Source organism: Cloeon dipterum, chromosome X (genome assembly GCF_949628265.1).
Source record: "Cloeon dipterum chromosome X, ieCloDipt1.1, whole genome shotgun sequence".
In the NCBI taxonomy this organism is placed as follows: Eukaryota; Metazoa; Arthropoda; class Insecta; order Ephemeroptera; family Baetidae; genus Cloeon; species Cloeon dipterum.
The window spans coordinates 10,895,413-10,916,148 of NC_088790.1; the positions used below are offsets into that span (position 1 = coordinate 10,895,413).

Consider the following 20,736-nt stretch of genomic DNA (forward strand, 5'->3'; position numbering starts at 1 on the left):
GATTTCTTTGTAAATGGATTTTAGCTTCACAGGTGTTTGCTTTTCTTTTCAAAGGTGACTGCCCTTTGTCAAGTTGTCGAATACGCCACAAAAGATTCAGCGAGCGCGCTGAACGGAAAGAGCTTTGATTAAATTTTACAGTTTGCGAACTTTGTTGCGATAATTTATCGTATTTGAGCTAATTGCGGTTATCAATTTAGATACCCGAGCGTTTATGACGTTGGCTACCAAGGAAGAGAGATAGGCGTGCAGTGCAGCAAAGCAGAGAGTATTATTTATTGTGCAGTGGATGAGATTTACGTAAAAATATTTTCTTCTATTAGAGCCACTTTAATTTGTATGAGATGCAACGGAAGTAAACAAGGAAGCTGTTTTTATATAAGATTAAAGTATATCTATTTTCTCTACCCGCAATGCTGAAAAAATAGGAGAGTTATATATGATTTACTAATAATAGAAAAAAATCCTTAATTAGTTTATACCCAGAAATGCATAACCAGAATTTTGGCATTAGAATGGTATAAGTATTGTTTAAATTATAAGAATGCAATCATCTTTCTTGGTTGGATTCGAACCTTCTGTCATTGTTGCGCAAAAGCATAATCGCGTCACAAATTACAGGCATATATAACCTCTCAAGAGCGGAGATGCGCAATTCATAAGTTTATAATTCGGACGAATATAAATGCTGTGGGAAAATCACGAAACGCTTTCTCATTCTTGACACAAAAGGAAGTTTTAAGATGCGCCGCATTCTGATAATGTATGGCAGGATTATCACGGTGAGAGAACGACAAGTTGACAATACAAACATTAAAAGGCTTCTTCAAAGCACACCGGCTTAATTTAAGTCAACTTGTGAATATATTAATGATAATTGTATTTTGTCATTACAATATACATGGATATTAGCTCTAACAGGTTTCAAAGCGAAGTGCGAACTGAGAACATAATTTTTATTTCACTCCAAATATGATTTTCTGTCCCGAATATACTATCAGGAAGTTATAAATTTTGGCTCTTTTACAGCCATTTTTTTGTTGCGGAAATTTTCTAGCATTTTTAATTTGAGTGAAACCTTGGATATTTGTATCCATTTCGGGGTGTCCCGTGGTGAGTCAATCTATTTGAAAACTCTATAGCCCTCTTTACTAGGTCATGGGAATAAGAAGATCACGAAATATTAAAACTTTCAGTTCTGTCTCTTCATTAAATGTGTAAAATGTGGTCCAGTCGCGTCGTTGCAAAACTCGCGAATATTTAAATTTCATGTGCCTGCTTGAATAAAAGATCCGATTTCGGCCGGTGTGCAAGCTCTGTTATGTGCTCTGAGCGAGTAACCTTATCTGCTAAAACAAAAAGAAGGGCTTCTCACAGAAATACATCGCATGCATCGGCAGTTCAATCAACTCGATGGAAACGCAAACAAGGAAACAACTTTGTGGAAGCAAGCAAATCATCTCGCGGTTGATTTCTTCTCTTTTCTTCACTCGATCGCCGAGTGTGTGTGTGTGTGTGTGTAGTGTTAAGCAAATCGGCGATCCGAAACCCACAGAACGCGAGATGCCTGCGCGCTTCTCGAAATTCGCCTCGCAATGCAAATGAGTAAGTGCGACCGCAGAGTGGAATCGGGAAATTAATTCAGGTGATCACGAGAGCGTGAGATCCGCGCGCCGGGCCGCATCAAGTTGCCGGACCACTTGGCAGATATAATCGTCTCTGTCGCGTTATTCAAATACACACACTGCACGCGACGCGGATAAAGGCGCAGAGCCCGGTTAAGAGACCGATTTGGCTCCAATTTGATCTCCTCTGTGGTCGAGAGGAGCTCGTAAAAAAAGAATCGCATTGAAAAGCAGCCAAAATGTTTTTTGTGTACCACATGAAAGGACCGCTTCAATTAAAAATCGGATCTTTATGTGTGGTTGTATAGTAAATTAGTATCGAGTTTTTCTCATATATCAAGGAAGTTTTGTTGCAGAAAAAGACTTTGTAGCAAAAAAAATACTTAATGTGGAAAGAAAACGATTTTGTGCCTATTTGCCGGTGCGATTTGAGGAACAAGCATAATTTTAGTTGTTACGAGTTAAAATTCGATTTGAAAATGCTCAATGGCATGTATTTATTCAATACCCCATTTGATTTATTACCACATGGGGCAAAAAATACTCTTGGTTATCAAAGTGGAGTATCTACTGTACCCAAGGCTTCTTTTTCGGCTGTTAACTTTGTAAAAAGTTGAGCGATAAAACCTGGAAAATGTGTAGTTGATTATTTTGGATCAATCGGATTTTAATGTTCAAATTCCCACTTGCAATTTCCTACCCCTCAGCCACCCACCTTTCAATCATAAACGAAGCTATTCTATTTTGTTTTCTTAAGAAAAAAATTAATTTATTCTCATATCTTTAATCTGGGATGTATGACAGACAAACTAAAGAAAAAATCTTTAAGTTGTTTAACACATCGGTTTATAGGTTTACGGTAGGCTGAAATGCTTACACAAAGTGTTGTTTTTTGGCACAACAAATTTGTGAGCTTGAAGCTTTCGACACATTCAGCAGCTAAAGCCAAACATGTTGTCGTCATTTTAGAAGGTTTGAGAAACAAATAAAAAATAAAAATAGCCCAACGGGAGCATGCGATTGTGTCTGAAATAAAATATGGCACAATAAAACGAAATATATGAATCTCTAATCTCTATAATCCACAGATATAACAATAGGAAAACACACTCAGGGATTCTACAAAAATTTTGGGTCATTTTCTAAATCAAATAAAGGTTTAATTGGAAATGGAATTCTGATGATGATAAGGGCAGAATATTTATCTTTTGTTTATCCCTTTTTAAAACACATGTTCAATCGCTCCCTGCATTTTACAACAATGGAGCAGGTCATTCAACCCCGTGGCTCTAAGAAGAGATAAATTAACACTATCCCCGATTCAGCCGTTTATTTTGGCGTGCAGTGCCGGGGCGCGAAGCCCGAATGCGCCGGCCGCGGTGCACTGACCAAATAACTCTCTCTATCGGCTTTTCGAGTTGCATGCACATATTTATCGCGACCCCAAAGCAAGAAGTGAAAAAAGAAATAAAGCGCTGTGACGATAAACGAAGTGCCGTGTCGTCGCGGTCGTCGCCATATAAACGCGCGAGGGACCTACTTAAAAATCGTTGGAAGGATAAAGAGGAAATGACGACCATTGTAGCCGAGAGGAATGAACGGATTGCCAATTTGCATTGGCGTGTTTTTGCATTGCGGCTGCTCGTAACTTTCCTTTCGATCGGATTATAACGCATATGTAACCTAAAATAATACAAATTAGCCCGTGTTTGTTCTTATCGCCTTAAAAACTACACAAAGGCGGCACAAACGTAAATGCGCGGCGTGAGAGTTTTTGGGCTTTGTTGCATAAAACGAAAATGAGGAATCCGACCTTGAGGATAATGTTTTACGTATATCCCTGTGAAAAATATACGCAGTTTGCGGGAATAAATAAAAAACAATAAAAATTTTGGGTGGGTATGAATTTGTTGTTATTTACGTTATTTACACAACGACTTCATTAACAACTCTATGACGGTTTACTTTTTAAATCAATTTTGCATATATTTGAAATTCAAAATCATTCGAATCGTTATTTATTTTAAATTGGTTCATCATTAAACTTATAAAAAATTGTTATTTGTATATAATGCAAGATTCTTCTACCCCTTTAAAAAATTGGTTTCCTATATTGAGACCAAAAGTGACAACAAACTCACCGCGAAGCTGTCCTTGAATAAAGTAGCCATATCTTGCTTTTGAAAAAATTGCTGATTGCCGGCGTCTCAAAATGCTCACAGGTTCACTTCATTCCAGCCGGCGTCCGAGTGCTGGAGACTAATTTGTGCGTCAACTCTCTGTATGTCCCGTGGGAATGATGACAGGTGCAGCGGTAGGTTCTGCAAAACGCGCGCGTCAGATCTTGGTCTAAAAAAGAGCCAGCTGGAGAGGAGAGCAAGACGAACGTTCGCCGCCGCAGCCCACTGATCAGCAACTGAACCGACTAACGAGTTTTACAACGCGCGCGGCCGAAGAAACAACACACACACACACGCGCCCGTCCAGTTCCATTCATCGTGTGTTTTGACTAATGATCCCCACCATTTGCAAAACTTAGCTCGTTGAATAATTATTATTCTCCGTGCTGTATTATTTTAAGATGAATAATATATTATAATATTCTGTTATAGCGATTATATTGACACGTGACTACAGAAGGGAAAAGTTTTTTTTTTTTTTTTTAACAAAATGACATCTTCAGTTTTACATCAAAGAAATTGTCCATTCCTATATAGATGATGGATTTATTCGAGTGATGATTGATCTGATTGATCAATATTTTGATATTTTATCTTACGTAATCTCAACAATGATTTTTTATTTTTCAACTTTTTACCCCGGAATATTTTCATAGGAATGTCGAGAGCATAATTAGTATCACATTAATAATTTTTTATTTATATTTTTAATAATATGATAGCTTTGCCGCTATAGATGCGTTGCGTACTTCAGAATAGTAGTCAGTGGTTCGGCCAAGTGAGGCAAAGCAAGCCACTTTGGCGCCAGGCTGAAAATGGGCGTGGTCTTACCTCTCTTCTCTCTTCTCCTTTACGTTATTCAATTGTTTAGGAGTTTAAGCTTGTGTGAGAAACATTCATCGGCACCATCCCAGAAATGGCTGGAGATCAGTAAGTTTTTGCCCTTTTTTCTTGATAACTTGATCTGTATGCGTTGCCAATCAAATCTAACTGGTCATTAGTAGATTTATGCCAAAATTCGCTCGTTTTTGGTTTGCATTTCTCTCAAAAAGCGTGCATTTAAGAGTGGACCATGTGATGCCGCCATCTTTGGGCTCTTGGTCAATACAAATTGTCGGCTTTTGTAGCAGCGTCGGATTCCACCGGAATCTTCGAGAAAATTTATTTCCGTTTCGTCACCGTCTCTCTTTCCATTCGGTCCGCGCGGTTTGTTTTCCGAACGTTAGTTCGATCGTCAATCTTGAGCGGAGAGGTTCCTTTGTCTGTCCACGCCGGTTTCATCATTATCGGCCTTAGGGAAATCATTGGAAGCTTTTTTATCGATCAGCCCCACTGAAATCGCAAACAAGCATGGTTGTTAACGAAAGTAACTCGCAGCAGTGAGTGAGCTTAATTTATAAGCACTCAATTTTGATTGTTTTATCGTAATTAATGTGTGGTAATAAACCAACTTTTCAGAATTACCCCTCCTATGGTGACATGGGCCCAAAGACAAGGTGTGGTGTTCCTCACAATCTGCCTTGAAGACTGCAAAGAGCCTGAAGTTAAAATTGAACCGAATGCTGTGTTCTTCAAAGGAGTTGGAGGAACGGAAAACAAGCCGCACGAAGTCACCATTAACCTTTTCAAAGAAGTCGACTCGGAGGTGAGATAGCACAAATTCTCATTTAAATATTGACAACTGAACTTTGTGACTTGCAGAAATCTGCGTTCTTCCCTAGAGACCGAAACATTGAATTGGTTTTGAAGAAGAAAGACGATGGTCCCTACTGGCCACAGCTGACAAAAGAAAAGCAGAAGTTCCACTGGCTCAAGGTGGATTTCAACAAGTGGAGAGATGAGGATGACAGCGACGATGAAGGAACTGGACAAAATCAAGATCTTGACGAGGTATTATTCAATCTATTTTGGATATATTAGGAATCCTTAAAACCCATATTTTCGCAGATAATGAGACAGATAGGTGGTCTCGGCGGAGGCGCAGGTGGTGAAATGGACAAGCCTAGTTTTGATGACCTCGATGCTGAGGAGGACTCTGACGACGAGGGAATACCAGACCTCGAGTCAAACGAATAAGACGTGTCCCCATTGTACCATGTGCCGAGAGCAATATATATATTTATTGAAATGGACATGATGGCAAGAAATTAACAAGTGCGTCTCCGGCATTGTTGCTACTCCTGACAAGATGGTTTTTTTTGTGTTTCTTATTCAACTTGTACACTCCAAATATTAAACTAATTTGTAATCCCATTCAACCTGGAGAAGAGCGCGCGTTTTGTACACGTTCATTAGTTGCAGCTCTTTCGTCTCGCTGGCAACCTGGCTAGCTCATTATTTCTGCAAATTTTGTAGTGATTACAAAATTACAATGTCGATACCTCGTTCTGTATCATCAATAAATTTGACCATTCAAATTTGCTTTTTTATTACGAAATGTATTTTTGAAATGGAAAATGAGCACAAAAGAACAGTTTTTCCCTTGGGTCTTTTCAAAGCTAACATAACCAAAATGGTGATATCTTTGTGCTTTAAGAGTGAAGTTATACCATTAAATTTTGAAATGGCTATACATAAGGGATTTTAAAATAAGTTTTAAGCCACAAAAATTAAATTCCCCACCTGCGATATTTTCTAAAACATAATTCTACTGGAGGTTGTAGCTCTTAAACTTTCTTCGTGAGTAGGCGTATTTTGCGATGCTGGAATGAAACGTGCGAAATAGGGCCTTCAACCTCATACTATAAATTAATATCTTCAATTTTTGAGCCTCTCTGAAAAGCAATATTGAAAATTCCCACTTGTAGCAAGAAGCCAAGATCTTTAAATCTAATTTCGAAACAAGTTGAAACGAATTTCTGATCTATTAAAGTTAAAGATGAACTTCGACAGATAAAATGCCAAAAATTTATTTGGGGTGAACAATATATCAATTTAAAAATTTGTGTTTTAAATATCAATTAATCTGGAAAAATTATTTGCGGATTAAAAACAGCGCGTCAAAAATTTAAGCTGTGTTAAATTATGCCCAAGAGAGAATAACGGTAGGTTAATTTGAGCAATGAGTGCGTTATCACACATTCATAAAAATACATAATACATATTTTTGGGGTTTCTCCTATTAATTGCTTCAAGCGTTGCTCAAGTTTTTTAATAGCAAGATTTAAAAAAAAGAAATTATGAGCAGTCTTAATTTGTGTTTATTTATCGCTCGCATTAAAATGTCTGGGTACATCTCAATTTAAAATTTTGTCATAATTATCAGCAGTAAAAGTACGCATGACAACAAACCAAGGTGCACAATTGTCAAATAGGAACATACAGTGAAACAAAACAAAAGTGCTGATTAAAATGGCGAGTGGAGAGCAGCAAAAAGAAAGTGGATAAAATGCTTCACACAAGGTGTCAAAAATAGAAAATATCTAACCATGCGGTAATACTTTTCCTCATGGTTACTATGGTGCCATCAGATGGCACAAGGCGTGATATATTTAAAAACAGCATGATCAATACAAATCTCAAATAAATCGAAATCACAATAATCCCGAAATCGGGTATATTTTAAAATATGTTGATTTTGTTTGTGATCGGTTTCCGACACATATGGCACACTTTGAGAGGCTGCGCGCAAGTGTCGCAGGCACTGTGACCGCACAGGAAGACAATGTTCCTTGGCCGCTCCATGCAGATGGAGCAGCAGTTGGCCTCTTCGATTTCCGCGATTTTGCTCTCGAGGACGCGCAACTTGTCCGTGCTTGACTGAATTTCTCTCCTGTTGACGACAACTCCAGCTGAAAAATAAAAATATTTCAGTAGCTTTCTAAATTTTGAATGAGGTAGATGACAATCTGTGGAAGCTATAGGGCTCAGATAGCATGAATTTTAAATAATGGTCAGTTAAAAATTATTTTAGAATGGAAGGATTCGATTCATTTAGCCTGTCGTGATGTGCACCAATGACCATATTCAGCCGTCAATTTTTTTGGTAAGACTCAACGATTTAAGAAGCCTTAAAAAATTGTCCAAAATACTGTAAAATTGATTCAGATAAGCTGGTGAAATTAGGAGAAAATATTCGACAAGACAAATTGATCAATAGCTCTTGATGAATATTAAATTAGTAAAATACGAATTTTGAAGATATTTTCACAATAGAAAAATTTCCCTTGGAGATTAGAGACATATTTTCATAAAAAGATGCACAAATATTATTAATTTGCCTGTCCCCATAGAATTAAGTATGTGATGAAATCTCTAAAAGGTGAATGACTCACATTTTGTGACTAGTTTTTGAATCGGAATGTGGCAGAACAAACACTTCTTCATCCTGCCCGCGCACTCTTCGCACACAACCACGTCTCCGCAGGGCTCAAACCGCACGTTCTGGTCTTGCTCGGAGCACACAGAGCACTCAAGCAGATTCATGGGAGGGACCGGCTTTGAGGTTGAAGGCGGAGGCGTCAATATCTCCTGACTCTTCTCGGTTGTTCCGCTCTCGATCGACCTACTTTGCCTGCAAACGTGACGCGATCTCAAATTGTAAGGAGGAACATGCAAGGTGCACTCACCGGTCAGTGTTGCTCGAGTGCAATTTGATGAGATCCAAGATCAGAGGGAAGTGCTTGGCAAGTTGGTTCACGAGATTCACTGCCGTCTCCTTGCGGTTGTTGGCAATGTCCAGGTCGTTGCCCATGAAAATCAAATAGCTGATTATGGCGAGTCCAGCGCAACCGTACGCCTCCCCAAATTTGCTGCGGTTCATTCCCTCAAACTTAAAAAATATTAGGATAATTAGTTGATTTTGATATTTAATTCAGTAGGGCTCACATTGGCTATAAATCCGCAGTTGGCGCCATTGACCTGGTAGTCTGGCTTGCCACACGCCTTGCTCAGAGCTATGTGCAAGGCTGTGTCTCCATTGTCATCTTGCATGTTGGGGTTTGCACCCATCACTAACAGCTGCTCTATCACGCCACCTTCGCCCTGAAGAATTGATTTTCAATTTAAACGTTTAAACAGCGAACTTAGATTTACTAAGAGATAATACATGGCGGATTTTTTCACTGAAAGAAATTTGAAATAAATCATTTTATTGTTTGATTTGGAAATGGAGCATCCACACTTAAATATAGAATTTTGGAATTGATAAAAGAAATTGAATTTTAATTGTTTAGAGATCAAAACATTTTAAGATGGGTTGCCTTGTGCACAGAATCATTTTCAATTAAAGGAGCAATACAAAATGTTATTTTAGCCGGTTTTTTTAACCTCGGCTCAGCATGGGCAACAAGCTCACCGGGTCCCAGGCAGGGTTCGCCAATTTTGCAATGCGCAAAAATGCACCACTGGTTTTTTGCGCAAAAAACCGGCTGGAAAAACCCACCAGTCTTGGGTTTTTCCGCATTTTTCCGAATTTAACCCGAAAATAGTCAATTTTCGCTTGAAAAAAGTCTGAAATTTCAGAAAATTATGCAGAGAGTTAAAATTTTTAGTATCTTGGTGGAACCAGTGGCTCTAATACTGATTTTGGTGTTTTTGAAAAATTCCTACTTTTGGTCATCCATCATGAGAATTTTTTGTTTTCCATAAGAATGCATGTGTTTCGGAAAAATGCGCAAAATTGCAGAAAAACCCGCAAAAAAAGTTTTTTGCAATGCAGTGGGTTTTTCCGGAAAAATGCGGATTTTTGCGAACCCTGGTCTAGACATGGCCAAATAAAAATCGATATTTAACATCGATATTTTTTCTGACGATATTTATCGATGTTTTTTGTGGCTTAACATAGGTTATATAGGACGATATTTTAACATCGATATTTTTTCAGACGATATATATCGATTTATATCGATAGTCAAAAACATTTGGTGATGTCTACCCTGGTCCCAGGTCCCAATAACACCGCTAAGCGGATAACATGGGTGTAAGTGATTCGGTTGGCCGCAGAGGAGCTTGGACCCAATGTGGCCATCGTTTTGCCTCACGCACCTAGGTCTTTGATTGAAACGCCAGACATTTTGTCCCTAATGTCGCTGGAAAGGTGCGAAAACCAGCAAGTGGAGAGGTGGCACTAGCGCGCCTCCCCCTTTGAGATATTTGATAATTTTAGAGTCACCTAAATAAAAACACCTTTTGCCATCTCTATCATTGGGTAGCCAGTATTAGACCCCCGAACTGCTCAAATATCTCCCATTGCTTTGGCACTCCTGAGAATGCCTTCACAATGCGAGTCAATTAGCTGGTTTGTCACGAATGAAGCGTTATTTCTTCGACGAATTGATCTCAAATTTAAAAAATGACTTATCTAAATAAATTTGGTTTGCAACTAATTTACCTGGTTGACAGCCAAATGAAGAGGAGTTTGCTTGCGATTATTACAAACATTAACGTCAGCATTTCCTTCGTTAAGAAGAGCTACCACAACCGAGAAGTGGCCATTTAAAGCTGACAAATGAAGTGGTGCGAAGCCATCATCTTTCTTCACATTCACCATCAGCGGGCCAACCTCGATGAGTTTTTTCACAGCACTGCTCATAATTGCAGAAAATAAATATTTCCCGAATAGTTATGAAATTAAATCTCACTAGTCATTTCCTTTGAGAGCCGCGTGTTGAAGGGCATTAAAGCCGCGCTTGTTCCTCAGCATCAGATCCAGGTTTGGAGATTTCAGCAGCAGGTCGAGGATGGCGTCGTAGCCTTTGCCAACCGCGTCGTGCACAGGCGTGTCTCCAAAACAGTCTTGAGCGTTGACGTTCGCCTGGTATTTGAGCAGAACGCTCACGCATTCGATATTATTCTTAATCACAGACACGTGCAGAGCAGTCGTTTGCTGCTTCCTGCTTGGAAAATCAACTGAGGCTCCTCTTGAAATCAGGTATTTCAGCATGTCCGCCTTTTGACTGTGCCGTGATATCAGTTGAGAAATATGGGTGAGAAAATTTGCAATGAAAATTTACCCAAAAGCAGCATAATGAAGAGAAGTGTCGCCTTCGTCGTCAACCTCGTCCAGGGAGGCATTGGCATCCAGCAATATTTCGGCGATTTCTATTTTGCCTTCGTGGGCTGCAATTTGCAGAAGGGTTTTTCCAGCGCTTTTCATGTCCACCTGTTCATCACCAAGTTCGATCCAGTCAGAGGTAAGTTTTGCAGAAATGGTGTTAAAACTTACATTATTTGGGTGGACAGTGACAAATTCTTTGATCATATCCTTCCTCCCCGTGGCGCTGGCAATTTCCAGTTCACCAAACATCGCAGTCAGATCTGCAATATCTGCAATTAACCATCACACAATTGACATTATTTCCAATTAGCCCTTTGTGCCGACACAAGAATTGATTTGTAAGTTTTGTTTAATTCAAATCTGAATTCAGGATTGCAAACCGGCAACACTAAATGGTTTTTATTTATCATAATACATTTTTTATGATTTTACCATTTAAATTTTTTATTTTTAAGATATTTATAGTGAAATTTATTACAGCATGTGTGGGGAATGGTGATAAACAGGTAATTTGGGAAAATTAGGAGGCAAAGAGACTACTTTCAATACAAACATAAATTTTTTAATGGATGCATTTTAGTTAGAATAATATATTCTTGCAATTTGTGGCAACAAATTGTAGAAAAGGCCGGCAAGAAGATAGAGAGTAGCAACCAGTGGTGGGAACTCAAGGTTAATTTTTCAAATCGTAACATCACAGATCCAAATTTTAACACGCGGAAACGCCACAAATTAAGATTACATTGCATTTCCATATTTCTTTGTCAAATTTATATCATTAAAATAAACTCACTTTTGATATCTTCACTCGTCTTGCTCTTCCTCTCAGGAGTGACCGGGACAGCTTTGACGCTCAGCGGGTTCAGCGTCCACACCGGCTGGCCCTTGACGGCCACTCTGAGATCGCCGTCCGAGTAAACCTCCTGCACTTGGCCCACCTTGCCCAGAACGCCTCTCATAGCGTCCACCCAATCGCCATGGCCCTCCTGGTTTTCCTTCACGGCTTCCAGGTCGTCGCTGACCCTGACTAGGTCACCGACCAAGAATGCGTGCACCTTGGTCAAGACACCAGGGTGGAAGGTCCAGCGTTGGTTACTGCTGTTGTTGTACTGAACACGAATGTCTCCTCTGTCTGTCACTCGATGCACCACTCCAACCTTGCCGATGAACTAAAAAGCGTATTTTTGATTAGCGTGGCAACAAATAGTCAAAAATAAGATGGCATTCAAGCTTAATAACTAATTTGTGATCATATGTGATCGATGTCATAAGAAAGGATAATTTTGTTTTAACTAAAATATAAAACATTTTCCTGGACAGAAGACAGACAGAAATATTTCTCAAATTTGATTTATCAATATTTATTTTTTGGGGGTTTGCATATTTATTCAGCAGAAAAAATTAATACTGATTGAAATATTACTCACCTCTGCCATTCTAGAATTCCAACCACCATGTCCCACTTGCATTTTTTGCAGCTCCTCGGCAGTAACTAAAACTTTGACCTTGTCGCCGATACTTAAGACAGGACGATGTCTTGGCGAATTGAAATTTCTCTGAGGCTTGCTGACTTCCCCATTAGAATAGCCTAAAAAAATTGGTTAATATAGAGGTAAATGCAAAATTTAGTCATAAAATACCTAAAATCGGCAGATGATCTACGTAAACCATTCCTCCCGAGGAAGGAGAATGAGCTTTCAGGTCCACTTGGCCTTTGTGGCCGAGTCTGTACAAATTGGCAGTGCCTCCAGAGGTCCATTTGACGTTCGCCACTGACCTGTAGCTCTCCTTCTGCCAATTCTGGATTTCGACCACTTCTCCAACCTTTCCTTCTCCGCCATCCTGGTTTCCCCAAGTCCAGCTGGCTCCTCTTGTGACCTTCGCCCCCGCGAATATGCCTTTCAACTCGACAGTGTGGCTGTTTCTCCTGGTAGGCATTTCCACGCTGTCAAAACGCAATATTTAGCTTTGATTAAGTCAAAATAAATCGGAATCCTTACACTTGACTCGACTCAGAATCATGTCTGTAAAATATATGGCCGAGATCGTGCATGTTGGACATATAGCAAAGCGAGCAAAGGTCGTAGTCATCACAAATCCTGCACTCCCACCTGCATCCGGATATAGGTTTCTTGTCGCTCGCCGTATGCTTGCACTCGTTGCACAAAACATCACCGTGTTTGACCCCTTAAAAAAGTAGAGAAAATTTATATTCCAAATAAAAACTTATAATTTTTGCTGCCAACCGGCTGGGCCTGTGTCTACGACTCTCAGGTCATAAGCATTTTGAAACCCAGTCCTGTAGTTGGAACGGTAGCCGTTGTCCCACAGCACAACCACCGTTCCTTCTGGAGAGGTGTTGGCGTCCGCCCGACCGACTTCGACCACCGTCCCAACAGAGCCTGGGCCTCCGTCTTGGTCTGCCCAGTGCCAGTCAGGGCCTCTGATCACTCGGGTGCCTACCAGTTCTATCATTATCTGAAAGGGAAAAATTAATAATTATTTTAAGAACAGCAGAGGTCAAAGCACACAATTTTCTCGAACTTGATTAATTAACAACTGCTCATAATACTAGAATAGATTGAAAAATTTAATATTAAGTTTTCCTATGTATTGCTATTTTTGTCAAAGCATAGTATCACAGCGTTTCCTTGTTGTCAAGGCTCAAGGCACATTAATTAACAAACATAAACAGATGGGACACTCACACTCAAACTGCGGCTTTTTAGTGCTTTCCCGACGCTAAAACGCACGCCTCCTTATCCTTTTGCGCACAACCATGATATATCTGAGGTCTCGGCAGGTCGGTTATTTTTTACTCGGACAAATGACTCCAGCGAAGGTTGATTAATCCGCAAAACCCGTCTCGATGCGCTGCCAGGTCGCAGCCATGGTTTCCCAATTTACATTCCACCCCCACTTCCTCCCCACTCCTCATGCTCGTTGTGATGTTGATTCGCATGGCGCGAACGAGAACAAATATAAATATTTGCGGGTTTTGCTAAAATCGTAAAGAGGAATAACCGGAATAACAACGGGATAACTGCGAAACCACCAAGAAATACTTTTGTTGAAGTTGCATTAGTTTATCAATTCACAGGGATTAAACAAGTGTTTGTTGCCAAGTGCCAAATTGAGGCAGGAATTTTTATTAAACTTTCGCAATTTTTACAAGGAAACCAATAAACTAAATATACCGACCGAAATTGAAAGTAATGGGACATAAGAATTTCATAATATTGGATTAAAATTACCAATGACAAGTTATTTATTAATACTTCATTTGACATTTTTGCTATATTGCAAAAATTAAATTAAAAATAATGCCAAATTTTAGAGCTCTCAGATTATTATATGGTCTAGCTAGATGCATTATAGTGTAATATTATTAATTTTTTTAATATTTTAATGATCCAAAGTGTAAACGTTTGATGCAAAAACAAGTTAGGGGCGTTTGGACCCCAGGGTATCCTTGATGGTTCTATTAATACAATATTCCTAAAACATTATTAAAAGAAGTTTATCACTTGATTTCAATTCTAGCAGCGTGCATGCCCTGTAAAACATTTCTGGCAACACAATGTATGTCGCGCATTAAATAATCTAAATTAAGAATTTTTGGTAAGCGTAGTGTTAAATTGTATAATCAAAGCAAACACCATGTCATTGTAGGAGAAGCATCAATTTTTAATAATCAAATAAAACGTAAGAAACAATGAATGTATGATAGGAATCGACAAGTAAGAACAATAAAATGAGTTTACTGATAAAAATTACCAGCAGGCCAATCTTATAAAAATGATGACATTTTCTTTGCATCCTGAAAGCCTCAGTCAGTAAAAAGCAGGAAAAGGGTGGAATGTTCATTTCACGTAGCAAAGTAGAAAAATACAATTGAAATGCTAGATTTGTGGCATCTTCTATAACAGTCAGCCTGCATTTCAATCAGGCTAGGTAGGTGCTCGCCGACACGTTTCCACCGTGGCCGGTCCAGTTGGTGTGGACAAATTTGCCAGGGTTGTTCAGCAGCTCGTAAGTGTGAGCACCAAAGTAATCTCTCTGGGCCTGGAACCAACATAAAATCAGACTCATTTGCATTGCTTTTATTCAAATGCTAAAATACAATTTGAATTAGAAAAATTCATCAGCAATAATTATTTTTTAATTAAAATGAAAAATCAGCTCATTTCCCTGTTGATTGCTGGAAATTGTGACAAATAAGTCAGAAAATACCTGGATGAGATTAGCAGGGAGGCGTTCCGAGCGGTACCCATCGTAGAAGGCGAGCGCAGTGCTGAAGGCCGGCGTCGGCACTCCGAGAGTGGCTCCTGCGGCCACGACAGTGCGCCATGAATCCTGGCACCTGTGGATGGCGTCGGAGAAGAACTTGTCCAGCAACAGGTTGGACAACTGTGGGTTCTTGTCAAAGGCGTCCTTGATGTTGCCGAGGAAGATGCTGCGGATAATGCAGCCGCCGCGCCACATAAGGGCGATGCCACCATAGTTTAGGTTCCAGTTGTAAACGCGAGCAGCCTCGCGCATCAGCATGAAGCCTTGAGCGTAGGAAATGATCTTGGAGGCGTACAGAGCCTAAAATGATTTTTTTTAACAAATGAAAATTTATCCTTTTTTCTTTTATAAATTTGTGTAGCGCGTTTCAATTTGATTTTTTTTAATAACAATATATGAGACACAAAAATACTAAATAATTTATAGAAATAAAATGCCAAGATGATATTAATGTATTTCCAACATTTTATGGCTAGGACCTGTTAAAAAAATAATGGAAAATTTCTAATTAATTAATTACCTGCCTAAACAATATTCTGTAAAATCACTTGCGCGTAAATTTGAAATTTTGACAACCTTTTTAAATTAAATCTGTGGATTTAACTGTCTGGTATACTCTAAATATTATAATTTCACACCTTTTTGATGTGTTCGATGAACTCCTTCTTGTCTCCCTTGTACTCAGTGGTGCTTGGCCCCTTGAGCACCTTGCTAGCCTGGACACGCTCTTCCTTCAGCGAGGACAAGCAGCGGGCAAACACGGATTCCCCAATCAAGGTGACAGGCATGCCATATTCAAGGGCGGAAATGGCCGTCCACTTTCCAGTTCCCTTCTGACCAGCCGAGTCGCGGATCTGCTCCACCAGGTGGGAGCCGTCCTTGTTTTTGTACTTGACGATGTCTCTGGTAATTTCGATGAGGAAAGAGTCCAGCTCGCTTTTGTTCCACTCGTCAAGAACCTGAAATGGAGTTATAATAAAAGTGTATTTTGTTGAAATGAGCACGCACCTGTCCCATCTCTTCATGGGACAGCTTGAGAGAGTCCCTCATCAGGTGGTATGCCTCACAGATCAGCTGCATGTCGCCGTACTCAATGCCGTTGTGGACCATTTTGACAAAGTGTCCGGCGCCTTCTTCACCGACCCAATCGCAGCATGGCTCATTGTTTGCTTTGGCCGAAATGGACTAGAATGAAGTATTAATTACTGCAAATATTATATTTTTATATTGGCAAGTTTTAAAATAAATTATTTGCCTCAAATCAGGAACCGTGCAAAACTAATAATTAATGGCTTGCAATTTTAGACACATTTTTCAACTGACAAAAATACATATATTGTGCCTTATATCTATTGGTCTGAGCAAAAGTATTAGCATTATTAAAGGATTAGAATCAATTCAATGTTAAGATTTATAGATTTAATATTTCGAAGCACAAATAATTTACTTAAAGACTTTAATGAAAACAGTTGAAGGGTTGTAAAAAACTGTTTTGAGGCTGTTAATTTGACCAAGGTGTTTAAGAAGACATTAGCAATAAAATGTTGAATTTTTGGGATACATGTTGAAATTTCTAAACCGAAGTTTTCATTTCTTTGTGAAGAATGGTAGTTTAAATTATTTAATAAAACGGTTGTTAGCTTCGATCTTAAAATTTCAAGTTCTTTAAAGATAAAAAAGTAATTCTGGAAGAAATGCAAAAATTTATAAAAAAAAAATGTTAGCATAAATGCATTCATTTTGCACAGGAATATTTTATAATTAACTGCATGTCTAGGCAACTTCATTAAATTTAATGCTTTATGCAAATATTTAAAACAACTATGGCATGACGTAGATTTTAACAGTAAGAATGCACATAATCACTGATAATTCGCCGCAATATTATAACTTAAATAATAGCACTTAAAAAAATTCTAGAGAGGAATACCTGGAAAATTTCCTTAATGTGCGGCCACGCTTTCGGGTTTCCTCCGGGCATGAGTGACGGTCCGTACCTCGCTCCGTCTTCGCCTCCAGACACTCCAGAGCCGACGAAAAAAATTCCCTGCTTATCGAGCTCCTCCACCCTTCGCTTGGTGTCCTGGTACTCGGAGTTGCCTCCATCGATGATTATGTCACCCTTGTCCAGCAGAGGCACCAACTGCTTAATAAAGTCGTCCACGGCCTGTCCAGCTGTGGAAAAAACGCACCTTTAAGCCAAGGAGAAATCTCGAAACCGCAAAACTCCTCCACAACCCAGATTTCTGATAAACACGCTCGGCACAGAATTGTGCAGCACGCACCACGTAAATTAGAAAATTCGGTGCCGCCGGCGAATCGCAGTTCAATCGAAGCATGAATCGTTTGAAAGTACACAGTGGAAAAGGCTGGCAGCTAATTGCAATTACATTATTACTATGTTCACAAGAGCTGTTGAGCAGCGTGGATTCAATTTTTCGTTCGAGAATGGCCTCGCCGAGATAAAATAGTAATTGCTGAACTCGAGTAACCCCACGTCGGTCTGAATTTCAATGAAACCAGAGTGAAAGTGACTGCGCTGCTCTTGTGCTATGCTGCTAATCATGCGTCAATTATAGCACAAAAGACACGCCAATTGTAACACCTGTGTTTGTCTATTAGGAAAACAATCGACCAACCATTGAAGGAGAGACACTCGCAGTTCACTGAATAGATTTGAATTAAAGTCGAGAAGGAGTCATTTTATTTCAAACGAAGATTTGCAAAAAAATGTAAACTGTTGGAGATGGAAGAAATTAGAAAGACAATTAAATGATTCTGTAATCTTTTTGTGTGTATAAATAGCCTTAAATGCTAATTTTGAGCCTCCCTGTAATTAATCTGGCCTACCAAAATAAAATTATATAACTGAATTTGAAACAAATGTCACTCTTTTCAATCTTATAACATCAAACAAATTAATTTTTTAAAATAATATTTGCATGAATTAAAGAAGATCCCATATTTAGAAGGGGCGAAACTAATGACTGGATTTTCGAGAAAATAAACGGCATTTCGGGGAAATTCCAGGTTGAGGATTTTAAGCAACCATTCTATTTATTATTTTCGTTGAAGTATTCGTTGAAATAAAGGATTAGTTACGAGCTTAAGTTACGAGCCAATTAAGAAAAACGCACGCCCCGCGGAGAAAACTTGACCCTTCTCGTGATTCCGTAATTAGAAAAGTGACGATCGAGTCTCGAGTCAGGTAGGTAAGTGACCAGGTGCTCAAGAGTTTATTAATCGCTGCGGGTTTAAACTATAAACAAGTGCTCACTCTCTAAACCCGCTATTTTGTGGGAGATTACAAAAAACGAAAATCTAGATCAGCTACACGTTGTTTCCCACGCAAAAAAAAAACTGCAAATATCGGGGCCAAACGGTGTCAAATTATAAATTATTTGGTTTGTTATATTTTCAGATTAATATTTAATGGATAGAATAGAACGCCGTCGAGTAGCAATTGGAGGTGGCGAAAATGTGGCCACTAATTTTTATCTTTCATCTGCAATATGCTGGCGTGACTGGCCGGTCGACTGGTGTGTCGCTCTCTCAGTAGAATGCATTTGCAAAGAGCGTGACCCGGCGCGGCCTTGGAATTTAGTTACACTGAGATAATTGCAAATTGCCAATGAAGCACAATTTAGCTCAAATAATAATCGAAACTATTGAAATTGAAACACTCAAATAATTCGATACTCTAAATTTAAACGAAACACAAACCTTGAGCAGCTCATAACAAGTTAAATAAAGAGTTACAAAATATTCTGTTTTCTTGGTTAAGTTTTCTGATTACGCAAATTCTTCAGTAAACATTACAGTCAATTTGTAAAAGTCCACGCAATCCATTAATCCATAAATGCACGTTTCTTGATTTCATTTAACATATGTTTTAAAATTTTTCTGTTGAAATGTGTAGTGGGAAAATAAAAATGTACAATGCTCTGTCTCACCTTTGACGAGCATCATGACTCGGCGCGGTGACTTAAGTTTGCTGACCATCTCTTGCAGACTTTTGGCCCCGATGACCTTTGTGCCCTTGGCTTCATTGGCCAAGAACTGGTCCACCTTCTCGGTGGTGCGATTGTAGGCGCACACGACGAAACCGTGGTCGTTCATGTTCAGAATTAAATTCTGGCCCATCACGGCCAAGCCGATCAGAGCAATGTCTGCCCTGAAAACGTAGAAAATTAAACAAATATTTAATATTTGAAAATATTTTGGCAGCTGCATGGCCATTTTATTGATGACAGAAACAATTTTCAGAGGGGATTTTTTGTACTTGTCAAGGACTGTGCGGTGAATAAAAACCACGCTTTCTGCATAATCACAATGACTGCGCATGAACAATATCAGCAACTTACAGCTTCCTCCTGGAAAATTTTCAAGGTTGCTTCTACCCAGAGAAAATATTAAAATTATTAGAATTAATAAAAAAAGTTTTAATAAAAATTTCTAAGTAAAAGGGCACCTGATACTTAAATCGCGTCAAAATCAATTCAAATATTATTTCATTGATGTAGATTTCAACAGGAAAAATTTATAATTAAGCTCCGTATCCTGAGAGGAAGGTGTGGTTTGAAACTTTTTCCGCTTCATCGTTTCCTTAATATTGTTATGTAATTAATTCCATAAATTCAGCTAAATTTTCTGTGAATATGATTTTCTGCCATATTCAATGTGAACTCTATGTACCAGATTAAAACAAGAAAAATTAGTTCAAATAGAGCGTCCGTCAAATAAACACCGCAAAATAAACTCGTCCTGGAAGTTCATATACAAATTTTTTAAATTGATTTAGCTCCAGGAGAAAGTTTTGATTTACGACACAGCAGTCTGTGTTTTTATTTCTCTTACTTTGGTTGAGCCATGGTCTGGAAGTGCAACGCTGCTAAAGGTTTCAAGATGGGCCGGCAAGCTCGGACAGGGTGGACAGCGTATCGGGTGAAGACTCTGCACACGGCGACGGCCACTTCGAAAAAGACAGATTATTTGTTTGCAGCTGTAGACGTCGGAAATTATTATTGCACAGCCCCACTCAAGCAGCAAGCGATATGAGATTTCCTAGCCGAAATGCAGTCCCCCCTTCGTCTTCCAGCTGGCCCAGCTGGCAAACAAAGCAGTGGTTAAAAAGGAATTTGAAACCGGTAGTCATCACATTCAGATTTCGTGTTCTTTGGATGGCTGCCAAAATTTGAAATACTTTTCGTAAAATATAACTCTGAAAATAACTTTAAACAGAAATTTATTGCTATTGTTGTTATGTATTGAATAAGTGCTGGTTGTATTAGGAAGGATCGGTGATTTGAATTTCCACATTAAAACCGGTACTTCTACCTGCCGCACACCTGCTATCGAAATTTTAAGCAAAAGAGCGCGCTGTGACACCTGCCGGTGAAATCTGTGATAAGAACACGCAGCAATAAAATGATATAAAATGCTTTTTGGGCTTGTGCAGAGATATTTATTTTATAAACGTCTAAATTGCTAGAGTTGGAAATTTATAAGTCATCTATATAACGACCGACTTGTGTTCTGGGCCGTCTCGTTTACTTGCACTTAAAAAGTATTTTTACAAATTAAGTATATCTCAAATAATGCTTTCGTAATTAAATTCACACAAAATATCAACCAAACTAATAAG

General features: G+C 39.0%; 3 protein-coding genes across 6 annotated transcripts; 1 reads left to right on the forward strand and 2 right to left on the reverse strand.

The window, feature by feature from the left end:
* The first annotated feature begins 4,605 nt into the window (after positions 1 to 4,605).
* Positions 4,606 to 6,222, forward strand: p23. Of its 2 annotated transcripts, none has more exons than XM_065494854.1 (4): positions 4,606 to 4,735; positions 5,264 to 5,450; positions 5,507 to 5,695; positions 5,753 to 6,222. In XM_065494854.1, exons 1-4 carry the CDS (start codon positions 4,722 to 4,724, stop codon positions 5,879 to 5,881), a joined length of 519 nt encoding a protein of 172 aa, XP_065350926.1. In that variant the 5' UTR covers positions 4,606 to 4,721; the 3' UTR covers positions 5,882 to 6,222. The 2 variants fall into 2 exon arrangements, with proteins under 2 accessions (XP_065350926.1, XP_065350925.1); XM_065494853.1 differs by lacking the exon at positions 4,606 to 4,735 and adding an exon at positions 4,923 to 5,184.
* Positions 6,223 to 6,982: 760 nt separating this feature from the next.
* LOC135947510 (E3 ubiquitin-protein ligase MIB2-like) lies at positions 6,983 to 13,723 on the reverse strand. 3 transcript variants are annotated; one of them, XM_065496435.1, is made up of 14 exons: positions 13,511 to 13,723; positions 13,049 to 13,280; positions 12,803 to 12,989; positions 12,443 to 12,747; positions 12,230 to 12,390; positions 11,596 to 11,971; positions 10,971 to 11,062; positions 10,759 to 10,907; positions 10,387 to 10,701; positions 10,137 to 10,329; positions 8,633 to 8,788; positions 8,374 to 8,576; positions 8,080 to 8,318; positions 6,983 to 7,596 (listed from the first exon to the last, which is right to left on the reverse strand). In XM_065496435.1, the coding sequence occupies exons 2-14, from the start codon at positions 13,275 to 13,277 to the stop codon at positions 7,367 to 7,369; spliced, it is 2,835 nt and encodes a 944-aa protein (XP_065352507.1). In that variant the 5' UTR covers positions 13,278 to 13,280; positions 13,511 to 13,723; the 3' UTR covers positions 6,983 to 7,366. The 3 variants fall into 3 exon arrangements, with proteins under 3 accessions (XP_065352507.1, XP_065352508.1, XP_065352505.1); XM_065496436.1 differs by having other exon boundaries at positions 8,080 to 8,309; positions 10,971 to 11,071; XM_065496433.1 differs by having other exon boundaries at positions 10,971 to 11,071.
* A 745-nt stretch (positions 13,724 to 14,468) lies between these two features.
* Pgd (phosphogluconate dehydrogenase) lies at positions 14,469 to 20,147 on the reverse strand. The gene is made up of 7 exons (XM_065493954.1): positions 19,950 to 20,147; positions 19,046 to 19,266; positions 17,023 to 17,267; positions 16,101 to 16,277; positions 15,731 to 16,051; positions 15,036 to 15,392; positions 14,469 to 14,867 (listed from the first exon to the last, which is right to left on the reverse strand). The coding sequence occupies exons 1-7, from the start codon at positions 19,961 to 19,963 to the stop codon at positions 14,748 to 14,750; spliced, it is 1,455 nt and encodes a 484-aa protein (XP_065350026.1). The 5' UTR covers positions 19,964 to 20,147; the 3' UTR covers positions 14,469 to 14,747.
* Between the last annotated feature and the right edge of the window lie 589 nt (positions 20,148 to 20,736).